Source organism: Haliotis rufescens, unplaced genomic scaffold (genome assembly GCF_023055435.1).
Source record: "Haliotis rufescens isolate VD_foot unplaced genomic scaffold, xgHalRufe1.0.p SCAF_35, whole genome shotgun sequence".
Lineage (NCBI taxonomy): Eukaryota > Metazoa > Mollusca > Gastropoda > Lepetellida > Haliotidae > Haliotis > Haliotis rufescens.
The window spans coordinates 2,784,934-2,797,044 of record NW_025964057.1 but is presented as its reverse complement, the minus strand read 5'-3'; the positions used below and the strand labels follow the sequence as shown (position 1 = coordinate 2,797,044).

The 12,111-nt window shown below is 39.1% G+C and overlaps 1 protein-coding gene across 2 annotated transcripts in view; it reads right to left on the bottom strand.

Annotated features, from left to right (window-relative positions):
- Nucleotides 1-12,111, bottom strand: part of LOC124134439 (proton channel OtopLc-like) — a 68,509-nt gene that overhangs the window by 35,096 nt on the left and 21,302 nt on the right. The window contains exon 1 of one of the 2 annotated variants that reach the window (XM_046499246.2): nucleotides 8,438-9,649. The exons of the other annotated variant lie outside the window; for it this stretch is intronic. Within the exon in view, the coding sequence (XP_046355202.2) occupies nucleotides 8,438-8,765 (328 nt within the window). The 5' untranslated portion in view covers nucleotides 8,766-9,649. Of the gene's footprint in view, nucleotides 1-8,437; nucleotides 9,650-12,111 lie in introns of those variants that run through there. 2 annotated transcript variants of the gene reach the window in all.

Genomic DNA, 12,111 nt, shown 5'->3' with positions numbered 1-12,111 from the left:
ATCTTTACTGTAACTATTGTGACTTATCAATACAGTGTACACTAAGTGTACGCTGCCAGCCACATCATGATATATATACATTATAGAAATCTTTACTGTAACTATTGTGACTTATCAATACAGTGTACACTAAGTGTACGCTGCCAGCCACATCATGATATTTATACATTATAGAAATCTTTACGTACTGTGAATGAAAACAATATTTAATATCTCTATATATAATGTACATTACGTATAAGGGTGTTCTGTACGTTACTCGCTGTGCAGAGTTGCGTCCCTTGGGCACGTCAGAAAACTTTGATTGTGGGTTCGAAGCCCGGTTCGCCCCGATTATGTTTCTAGGTTTGTCAGCACCATACCCGTGCTCGTGGGTTTCACCGAAGTGGTAAACGTCTGAGACCTGCATCACTTTGGGCTTTCCTCCCACATTAAGCTGACACGCCGCGATATAACTGGAATAATGTTAAAAGCGGCGTTAAACCCAACTCACTCACTCACTCACTCTGTACGTTACAATTCTTGATTCTTGATTTTAAGTGCTGATTGATATCGGCATGTATATCGGGGAAAATCAGCCATCCATTGGAAACAGAATGCTATTGACGATAAGGCTGTCAATACAACGTACGATGTTCTGCTAATAAACGATGTGATGCGTGTATACGACATTATGTTAATATATGATATATCATGTTGATATACGCTATTATGTTGACATACGATATATCATGTTGATATACATGTTTATATACGCTATTATATTAACATGCAATATATTATGTTGATAAACGACATAATGTTTATATACGATATATTATGTTGATAAACGATATAATGTTGATATACGATATTATGTTGATATACGATATTATGTTGATAAACGATTTAGAGGTGTATGCTATATAACGTTAATATGCAATGTCAAGTTGATATACGATATTAAAGTTTATGCTGTATAACGTATATACGATGTCACGTTAAAATATGATGTTAAAAGTGTATGCTATATTACGTTTATAAATGATGTAACGTTGAAAAATGATGTAACGTTGATATACGATGTTAAAGGTGTATGCTGTATAACGTTGATATACGATGTCACGTTAACATACGATATTAAAAGTGTATGCTATATAACGTTGATATACAATTAAACGTTGATATACGATGTTAAAGGTGTATGCTGTATAACGTTGATAAATGATGTAACGTTGATAAACGAGGTCACGTTGATATCACGTGGTATACCATGTTACCTTTACGTTCATGCAAAAACCACCAGATCAATTATAAGTTCATGGGTTCATGAAATTCATTATGATCCGTGGCTAAACTGAACGGGACTGGTAATTCAATATTTGATTGGTATCACCTGTGTAAACAGATTTATGTTGACCTGAAGAATCGGTTTAGCATTACGGTAATATTTTTATTCTTGTGAACGAGAACAGTTCTCTCCTGTGGCTATATTTAGACACCCGCGTAGGTTAAACAAGAGACGACATCTGTAACTAGACTTGCTCAAGCCTATAGAGCAATAATTATTAGTTTAAATCAATTTCTGGATTATGTAAATATTAAGAACGAGTTGTGCTATAAGAGACTGGAGTCCTTAGATGTACTGTCCACAAATGGAGATTTGCCTATAGGAGGATATAATTACTATACATCCATGGACTTTTCTTTCAGTACAGCCTTGGAGCAAGTCTAATCTTTCTCTTACAGGAACGTACAGGATGCATATTAGTCCTGCACTGTGACTGTGTAAATTATGATTTTTATGAAAACAAACCCTAGTCAGATCTATCAGGAAAATATAAAAAACAATTATAGAGAAGAGAAAATGCATTGTGCAGTTAAATATTTCATAGACTATATGCTAGTCTAGATACCTATATACCGATGAATAACATAAATGAACACGAAGCGACATGCAGAACGTTCACTTCGGTGTTCTGCAAAACACGTCACGTGATGAAATGTACGTAACTTCGGCCATCTTTGGAGCATATGTGGATTGATACTTTTTTACCTTTATTACCGGAATAGTACTTTACACGCCATTAGTATTTATTTATATCATATCATTATTTATTTAATTATAACATTATTTATTTAATAATATCAGCATTTGTTCATTAATAACATTACATGAATACTGATATGGAAAGTATTAATATTTTATTAAATATTTGGTGATATGACCTAAATGAACGATATTGTGAAATGACGGCCTTGAAATAATTGAACGATATGCCAAACTCACATGTAATTAAAATATCAGAAATACAATTACTGATGTTGTTAAATAAGTTGAGCATATCAGTAAATGAAATACTGACATCAAGACACGAATTTCTGATATCAATTTATAGATTACTTATTAAAACGAAAGAATTAATGATCATCAAATCTATTAATAATGTCACAAAATAAGGCTTAATAAAGATATATTATCAAATACATTCGCCACTTTAATTGAATTAAATATATCATAAAGTGACTGGTATATGTTGCTACTGATGAAATTACTTGCATTGGTTGCAGCACAGTATGTATACTGTAACAGGATGACGTCACTGTTCTCATCGCCTACGCGTGTAACGTCTTCACTCTCCAGCAGCCATGTTGCATGAACCAGGGAGTGATATCGTGCTTTCTGGCTTATTTCTCACGCTACCTCCAGTAATGCTACTAAACGATATCATCAAAATATTTTTTGGTATATAAACATAATTACTGTCAGGAATACCTCCAGTTCAGATAATTCCTTGTACAACGTCCAGGATAGCAAGCAGCTTTCAGGGCATTCCGTGGTGCTACCCGTCACTAGACTAACATCTAGTCTCGGAAAGTTCCCAAATTATCTTAAGAAAATATCATAAAAAGGAGCCATGGGACTTTCTTCATTTTCAGAAACTGCAGTAATCTAGAATTGCCCACTGTTATAGACTTGCATGGCCTGTATTTGATATATTTGTTTCAGGGCTAGCCTTGCTCCAAGGCTAAACTGAAAAAAGTCCATGGATGTGTAGTAATTCCATCCTCCTAATAGGCAAGTCTAGATATGTGGACAGTACATTCTTAGGACTCCAGTCTCTTATAGGGACAACTTGTTCTTATCGTTTACATAATCTAGAAATTATGATTTAAACTAACAATTATTGACTTGTGCAAGTCTCGAGACAGATCTCTAAAAAATATTACTGTCATCCTCAATCGATTCTTCAGTTCAGCATAAAATTGTTTACACAGGTGATACCAATCACATTTGTATTGAATTACCATTCCCGTTTAGTTTAGCTAATAATTATTGTCTTAGAGACTTGTGCAAGTCTATTTCAGGGCCTGTATGCAGAGTTAATGTCAGGCTAGCCTGTCACCTACATCGGTCGTGCTGTGGCGAGAGGCCGGCAATATAGTGCTGTCACTTCAAGGTGTTACCTCGGAAGATATTGGATTACGCGCCCAGGGAATGGGTTAATTGCCATAATGTTGTTATTGTAAGATGATCCGAGGCAAGCTACCTAGGGATCTGTAGGCACCTGGTCTGCGGTAGACTTGCACAAGTCTCTTAGGCAATAATTATCATAAATCGTCATTTCTAGATTAAGTAAATAAACAAGTAAAGAACAAGTTTTCCCTATAAGAGACTGGAGTAGTGTCGACATATCTAGACTTGCCTATTAGGGGCATTGAATTACTAAACATCCATGGAATTATCTTTCAGTACAGCCTTGGAGGAAGGCTAGGTCTGACGTTCTTGTACATAATATATTTAATGTAGTATATTACTGGCATGTGACATATTGTCATCCTCATATTGATATAAACTACTGTTTGCAATGCGAGTGTTACTACAGCCAAAACAGAACTGGATAGGTTTTACGTATTCTCTTGTCTCTTAGATACTGTTGACAACAGACAAAGTGCCTTAATCTCCAGCTCAATACCAACTGACATCCAGTCACAATATGTTTGTGCACAGCCAAGTTAGAGCAGTTAAATACTGGATAAAGTTACTAGGAATGGAAAAATGTAGATATCCTCTTCAATGTTATAAATTGTTAAAGCAGTTGGATGGTAAGGTAAACATAACTGGGTATCTGAAGTAAGAAATCTGTTTATTTACATGTGTTTTTTCTTTTGTGTGGACTGCACGGGATATTAGAAACATTCAAGTATTTATGGGAATATTTAAGCAGCGAATGAAAGATACATTTGCACAAAACTGGTACGGAACTGTTTCATCTTCGCATTATCTTAGCAATTATAATAAACTAAAGTCACATCTTCAACAGGAAATGTATTTTTCTGTCAAATCATTAATAAGATCGTTTCTTAAATTTAGAATCTCATTACATAATTTCAATGTAAATATGTGTCATAAATCGAAAGATATTGATGCTGTTAACAGTGTTTGTACCAATTGTGACAGAGGTGAAACTGAAGATGAATTCCATGTCTTATTTAAGTGTAACAAGTATTCCAAGTTAAGATCTACATATCTCCCCTTCTTGAATGATGACTTTAAATCTTAAATGTTAATGATAAATATTATCAACTCACAAAATAAACATGTTATCTATTCAGTGGCTGCTTACATAAAGCATGTTTTTACTATCAGATTCAAGAAAATGTAATTTCTGTATGCACGTAGCATCATATTATGAGTTAGTATCAATTGTACTTTAGTCCATATGGCCATAATACTGAATAAACCTGCCTGTCCGTCTGTCTGTCTGTCTGTCTGTCTGTCTGACATCCAGTCATATTTTTGAAGATAAACCGATTCAACACAACTCTCAAAATAAATCTTGACCTTTCAGACAATATAAAGATGATATCAAAATGGACACACGCACATATCAGTGCACAGTAACAAAACATCATGTACGTTACACATGTTACGACATCGCAATCCCGGGGTACTCCTACACTATACAGCGAATTCTGACCCTGATCTCCCAAAATCTGAATCTATTTCCTTACCATAATAATGTTACCGACTATCTATCAAACCATCCATTCATCTTTACATCTGGTCTATGGTGCAATATGCAGGGTATATCATTTGGTCGATCGTACAATATACAGGCTTTATCTCCAGGTCTATCGTGTGTGTATATATATACCCGGTATAGTGCTCGTCAACAAAGGATCACCATCAGGTCGAATGTCGGATTCGAACTAACGAATTACCGATCCTGGCAGGTAACAGGGACGTTAGTCTGTTATACAGACCCTGAAACAAATATATCCAATACAGCCCACGCAAGTCTATAATGTTTGGCAAGTCTAGATTACTTCAGTATCTGAAAATGAAGAAAGTCTCTGGGCCCCTTTCTATTTTATTTAATAACTATAATGTTTCTTTCTGTAAAATACGTTCATTTCACAGACTAGATGTTAGTCTACATTGACGCACGTCCACACAGAGAATTTCGAATCGAAGCGAGCGCTTGGATAAAGTGTAATGTCCACATATATTTTTTATTTATCGTATGCCAAACTAGTAATGAAAATGCTTTCTCGAATCAAATGATACTTAAATGTAAAAGTACTTGATTGAAATCTTTTCAAACAGAACAAAATGCTATCAAAACCTGAACGCCGTCATACTTATTCTTATAAATATCTACTCAACGATGACTGAGATACTAGTCTCTCTACACAACATATTCATTTAACACGCGCCATACATGTTTGCTGACATTGTATCCTTGAAATACTAGTATACGAGCAGATACGTAGTTCCCCTGCAGTAGATAACGTCACCCAGGACTTCGTGGTACCTACACGGTACTATTTCTAGCGTTGTTCCACCTGTTTTTAGATGTATCCCTCTAAGTGAGTTGAGGCACATCCTAGCATCAGTGGCGTCCTTCCCTTCATCAAGCTGATTAGGCGCAGCATTTGCCGGGTGAGGCAGTTCGATTGCAGTCATAACCACTTACGTGGTAGACGATGATCTGAGGTTGCTGGGGGTAGTGGAACACGTTGAGGAGAGTTGCCCTACTCCCGGTGGTCGCTACCAGGTGTTACCAGGCATTACGAGACATTACGAGATATTGCGAGGCACTATCAGACAACGTGACCTTGAAGAGCAGCGTCTGGGCTTGGGAAGACACGAGTCTCCCGATGGCGAGCACTTGTTTACGACCTTAGAATATATTTCGAGACTTTGTAAAAATGATCTAAAATTTAAAACAAAATCGGCCTGTTTATACTCAGGGCCGTTGCATTATATTTGTTTCTTGAGAAAGTGTTTGGTTTTGGGAGCGTGAACGCCATGAAATGTTCAAAGCGGCTTTAATCCTAAGTCTCTCACTCAATCACTCGGAATCATGGCGCGTGACGTGAAGGTGCTGCTTGGGAAATAGCCGTGATCTGGTGATCAAGTAACACCAACATATGAATTACGATTATCCTTGTAAGAGTGAGTACCTATCAAGAATCAAGAATGTTATTGTACAGAACATCCTCGTGAGGCAGGGTACAAACGATCTACATATGGACATAAATATAGCTATAAACATGAGAGGTAGATATACATCATGTACATTATATATAGATGTATTATATATTATTTTCATTTACAGTATATAAACATTTATGTATATCATGAGGTGGCTAGCAGCGTACACTTGGTGTTGAAACTGTATTGATAGACGAATAGAATTTCTCATGGTCTCAGCTTAAACATGCCGAATACAGTCCTTGCAACAAGACTTGACCATTCATTTGGAGGGTCCATGGTTTGTTTTAGGAGATTGGTTTTATCAGTCTGGGAAGGGTCGCCTATTTCTATCAGTGTGATGAGATTTCTCCTGAGGTTGTACACAGTGGGCATGAAAGCAGGAAGAGTTCCTCATCCTCCACGGAATGGCAGTCACAGTGCGGACGGAACCTATTTTCAAGTGGAGTGTTGGAGTATCTTCCCCTCTCAATTTGTAACATCAACATATGAATTACGAATATCCTTGTTAAAGTAAGAACCTATCAAGAATGAAGAATGTCCATATGTAGATAGTTTGCACCCGGCCCTATCTGTGGATGGTTTCTCTTATAGCTTGATAGACCGTTCTGATTTTATCTGAGTCTCGTCGTTTAGTACAGATAGTGTTGAGGTGTTATATACCAACGTCATCGTCAACGGCTTTCTTCTTACAAATCATCACGTGATTGATGACATATTACGTTTTCGATTGTTGTTTAACGCCGCGCGCAGCAGTATTCCAGCGGAATGTAAATACTCGCGTCTTGACCAGACGATCCAGTGATTGACATCATGAGCATCGATCTACGCAATAAGGATACGATGACATCCATCAACTAAGTCAGCAAGTCTGACCACCCGATCCCTTTGTCACCTCTTACAAGCATGGGTTGCTGATGCATATCACGGAAATCAACTTAGCAACAAGCTATAAATATTAATTTATGTTTACAGACACACAACAAACTGACAGACACATGAATGTACATATATAGTGTACCTATTTCTGTCCCTATCTATCTATCTATCTATCTATCTATCTATCTATCTATCTAACTATCTATCCATCTATCTATCTATTTATCTATCTATATGTCTGTCTGTTTGTCTGTAGATAAGAAGTCCACGGACGGACAGACACGTACAGGGAACAGACGGAAGATGATGAATTGACACAGTCTGTAACAGTATCTGATGTTTGCATCTGCAAATATATCGCCTGTCTGAAACTACAAACTCCTTAAGATCCTAAGCTGTGATTGGTTGATTGTGAGTGGTCGAGACTCTCCAGGCCATTAACTAACCGGACAGGATGGGGAGATGAATCCTGGGTAATGTCCGACATGCGGAGCTGTTTAGACATTTGGCATGTCAGAGTGTGGCATGTATAATTGATTCACTTTTTAACGAGGGTAATGCTACATCAGAAGCTTCCTCCATCTTGTCAAAATATGTCGAACATAATAACGCTTAGTTATGCCTGTCTTGTAGTGCTGATCGGTCTCTTTGTTTACCTGTGTTTATCTTTGTTTATCTCTACAACCTTGTAAACAGAATTTAAAAGGCGGATATAAATAGGGTCTGCTTCAAATTTCCCCCTGCCATTACTTATGAACCACCAAAGAATGGGATAATGTACAATAGCAATGTAGTATCCCAACTATGTTAAATATTCAAGTATCGTTAAAAATGAAAGCCCTCCACTCCATCAAACAGGTACAGCAGTAGTTCGCCATCTGGAACTGATGAGATGCTCGAAGAACGCTGCGCGTCCCCTTCAAGCAGCTTGCGTTGTGTAGCAGGTCCCCCTCCCCTACCGAACCCCCATCTCCTGCCCCCAACCCCTCTGAGTTAGCGTCATCGCGCTACGCTAATGTAACACACGCCACTTTGAACCTTTACCGACTTTGCATCAAAACATTAATAGAATCTTACTTTTCTGGAGCCGCGTGAGCTTTTTCGGAGTCTCTGTTTCCCCTTCAGCTGGAGGCGCCTGTTCCTCGGGTGTGGTTGCTTCCCCGGGTGGGGCTTCTTCGGGTATCGGCTGTTCCTGTTGTTCTGGCGGCGACTCGACGGGTGTTGGATCATCCGCTTGATTGACCTCCTCCAACTTAGAGGGAGCCTCAGTCACCTCTATTGCAGGATTGTCTACACATTCTGGAACCTGCTCATTCTTAGCCTCGGGAGGATGTTCTGCCACGACTTCTTTGACTTCCTCGTTGGCTTTTTCTTTAACATCAGGGTCAACGCCGCTAGAAGCCATCTTGAAATATCCACTTATCTTTTAAAGCGATAGCCTTCCGCTCGCTACAGTCGGATCTGGCCTGTGTGGGAGAGATTCCTTACTTCAGTCCCCGGCAAATTCCCAACAATTTACGACGGTGTAGGAGTGTCAGTGAGGCAGAAATGAGAAGATACACGTGAGTTATCGTCTGCCTCCACGCTCGGACATTTGCCGGAAGTTCCAACACTGACCGCTCAGCTGTCTATCTGACACGTGCAGACGCTTCTGGCTCTGATATCCAATTAACGCATTTACACTGGTAAACGTGTGAAAACAGTGTCCCCAGCAGGGCCTGTTGGAACACACTCACGGTATTACATCACACCACAACCTCCAGGATTGACGCTGAGACTGTTTCTCTCCTGTACGCTCCGAGCAGACGATATGGTGACTAACAAGATATGTGTTTAATTAATCTCTTATCGCCTCCCGGTCAGTATACTTTCAGCCTTGCAAGTTTGTAAACAGTAAACCAGCTTGTCTTATAAACAAAGCACAACCCAAACGATCCTCACCTGCCTTCCGTCATATTCTGACAGACGATGGAAGAAGCAGACGACAATGAGATGTGGGCAAGAAGTCAACAGGCACTCGAGATACCGACTTTGTTACAATCAGATGTGTAAGGTCTAGAGTCGTTCTATCGTCCGTGAGATCGTGGGTCGAGCCATGCAGGGAAGAGATCAGCTCATTTGAAGAAAGGCAGACCCTTCACCTATATCCCATCAATGTTTCCGATAGTTTTTACAAGTCCTATCTCCAGCGTCCAATCTTCGCCCTCAACATCCAATGGGAGACCGCCCATCTGTCAACATGGCCGCTCATTAAACAGTCAAAGACTTTGTAAGCTCTCTTCTTTAAAATATCCCTATCTGAGGCACCCTGCGATCAGCAAGTTAAATCGCTCAGTCAATCTGCGGGAAGCGACCTGGCAGTTGGTCCCAGTTTAATTTTGCCTCGGACACGCGTGTAAGGCCGGGAGGAGCGTTGCGATGCTGTTAGGGTTCACATATCTTGGGGAACTGCATCTGTTTCAAGATTTGTATCTGGGGAGGGGTGAGGGATGGGGGAGAAGAAGGGGGTAGAGGCAGCGTGGGAGGGGAGGGGGCGCGAGATGATGAAGAGAACGGCAGACGCCAGTACAATCCATGCGCAAGAGTTTTTTTAGGCTAAAAGAAACTTTTAGAGATGTAAAAAAAATGTAGGGCCATTGCTTTGGGTTTGTAACTTGAGAATAACGTGTATACTACGGGTCTTTTTAAGGCTATAGCACATATGGAGTAAGGTATATTGATATCACAATAACAGGGGCGGCAGTAGCCTTACTCCAAGTCTGTACTGAAGCCAAAATCTATGTGATTCTATTTATATTATCTTGGTAATGAGCAAGTCTAGATCTAATAGACCGACAATCCAGATTCTTATACGAACAAAAATAAGTTGATAGTTTTTAAAATTATACTTTATTAAAAATAGACTTTCAATCTTCATTAGAAACTGTTTCCTTATAAATGCATCAAGTCTAGCTTAACAAAGCAACACTGAGCTTGTCGGACACATCACACAGTGTCAGGTTTCTGTTTTGGCAACAAGTAATGATCAGGAATGTGTATGATAAGTTACGAGAACACACAGGAAATATACCTGATACAAAGGAGGTTACAACAAAATACGAGCGCGTTAAAACAACGCATCTGTCTCAAGACAGGAAGAGCTTCTTCTACTGTGTAGGTTATTTACTAGCCTTGCTCAAAGGCTCAACTGAAAGAAAAGTCCAAGGATGTGTAGTAATTTTATCCTCCCAACAGGCAAGTCTAGATATGTGAACAGTTCTCTTGTAGGGACAACTTGTTCTTATTATTTACATAATCTAGAAATTATGAATGAAACTATTCAATATTTCCTTAGAGACTTGTGCAAGTCTGGTTAATTACACGTTTTGGAGGCCATGCGTCTTGAAGACATACTGCAGATGCCAGGGTGTCTGTTTCCTCTGTCAACATCGTCAGTTGAGAGTGAGCTGTTACGTGGCTCTGACATGTGCCCGTGAACACAAGGCTAACCTCTGTAGGCTGCAACTGTTGCACCATAGTACACCGTGTATATTGTGAATATATAGTCCCTTTGAAGAAGAAACATTATCATTATTTTAAAAGAAATGTTGTCATAGGCTAAGTGTTAGTCAGTCACAGTCACTTAACCATAATATTTTCCCTTCGGCCCAGCTCTTTCTGTCAAGCAAAAGCTCTAAATGAAGCAAGTCTAGATTTCCAACAGGTTCTGAATCTCCCATCCCACTGGGGCTCCTTTTCAGTTTATATGGAGTACTTGTTATTATGAAAAATATATGTTCAGAGACTAAGCGTTAGTCTGCACGTGAGGATTGTAACTGTATTTTGGCCCTTTAAGTTGGTGTGTTTCGGCGACTGTTTTCAACCTAGTAACGTTTAGATAACATTTGAAATGTTTTGGTCAAATCCAATTTTCAAGTGTATACTTCATTTTGACCGGCAGTTTCGGTTATTCTAAATATTACTCTTGTCGTCTAAAGAATGAAAATGGAAAAATTCGTAAAACTATCAGGGCAAACAAACCTCCAGGGAATCGCCTCTGAAGTCGGACCATTGTTCAGAGCAATCTCATTAAAATCAGACCTCAGTTCTCGCTACCGCTAAACAATCTCATTAAAATCTGACCTCAGTTCTCGCTACCGCTAAACAATCTTATTAAAATCAGACCTCAGTTTTCGCTACCGCTAAACAATCTCATTAAAATCAGACCTCAGTTCTCGCTACCGCTAAACAATCTCATTAAAATCAGACCTCAGTTCTCGCTACCGCTAAACAAAGATCTGAGGACATCCCATTAGGGGTCACGTCAGAACGACCTTTCATCCGACCAATCAGAGCATCGCTTACCAGATTATGAAAGTGACAGTCGGAATGTGATTTCTAATCATGCAACGTCGAAAACGTAAACTCCGAATGATAGTTACGGGTTTAACGACTGAATCCATACAAACTAGACCATCTATTAGCCATTCCAGAATGTTCTTTTGTTCGGGTTTCAAATTTGTAATCGAGAATTTGTCAAAATATGTTTCGAAGCGTAGTCGCCAATGTGAAATTAGTGCCGTAAAGCACGAGAAAGCTGCCTTCTGATTGGTCATTCCATTGGTCGGTCAAAGTTCGCGCAAGGTCGGTCTGACGTGACCCGTAATGGGATGTCCTCAGATCTTTGTTTAGCGGTTGCGAGAACTACGATCTGATTTTAATGAGATTGTTGTTATCAATGGATGAGGTCAGATCGTATTGTTGTCAACAAT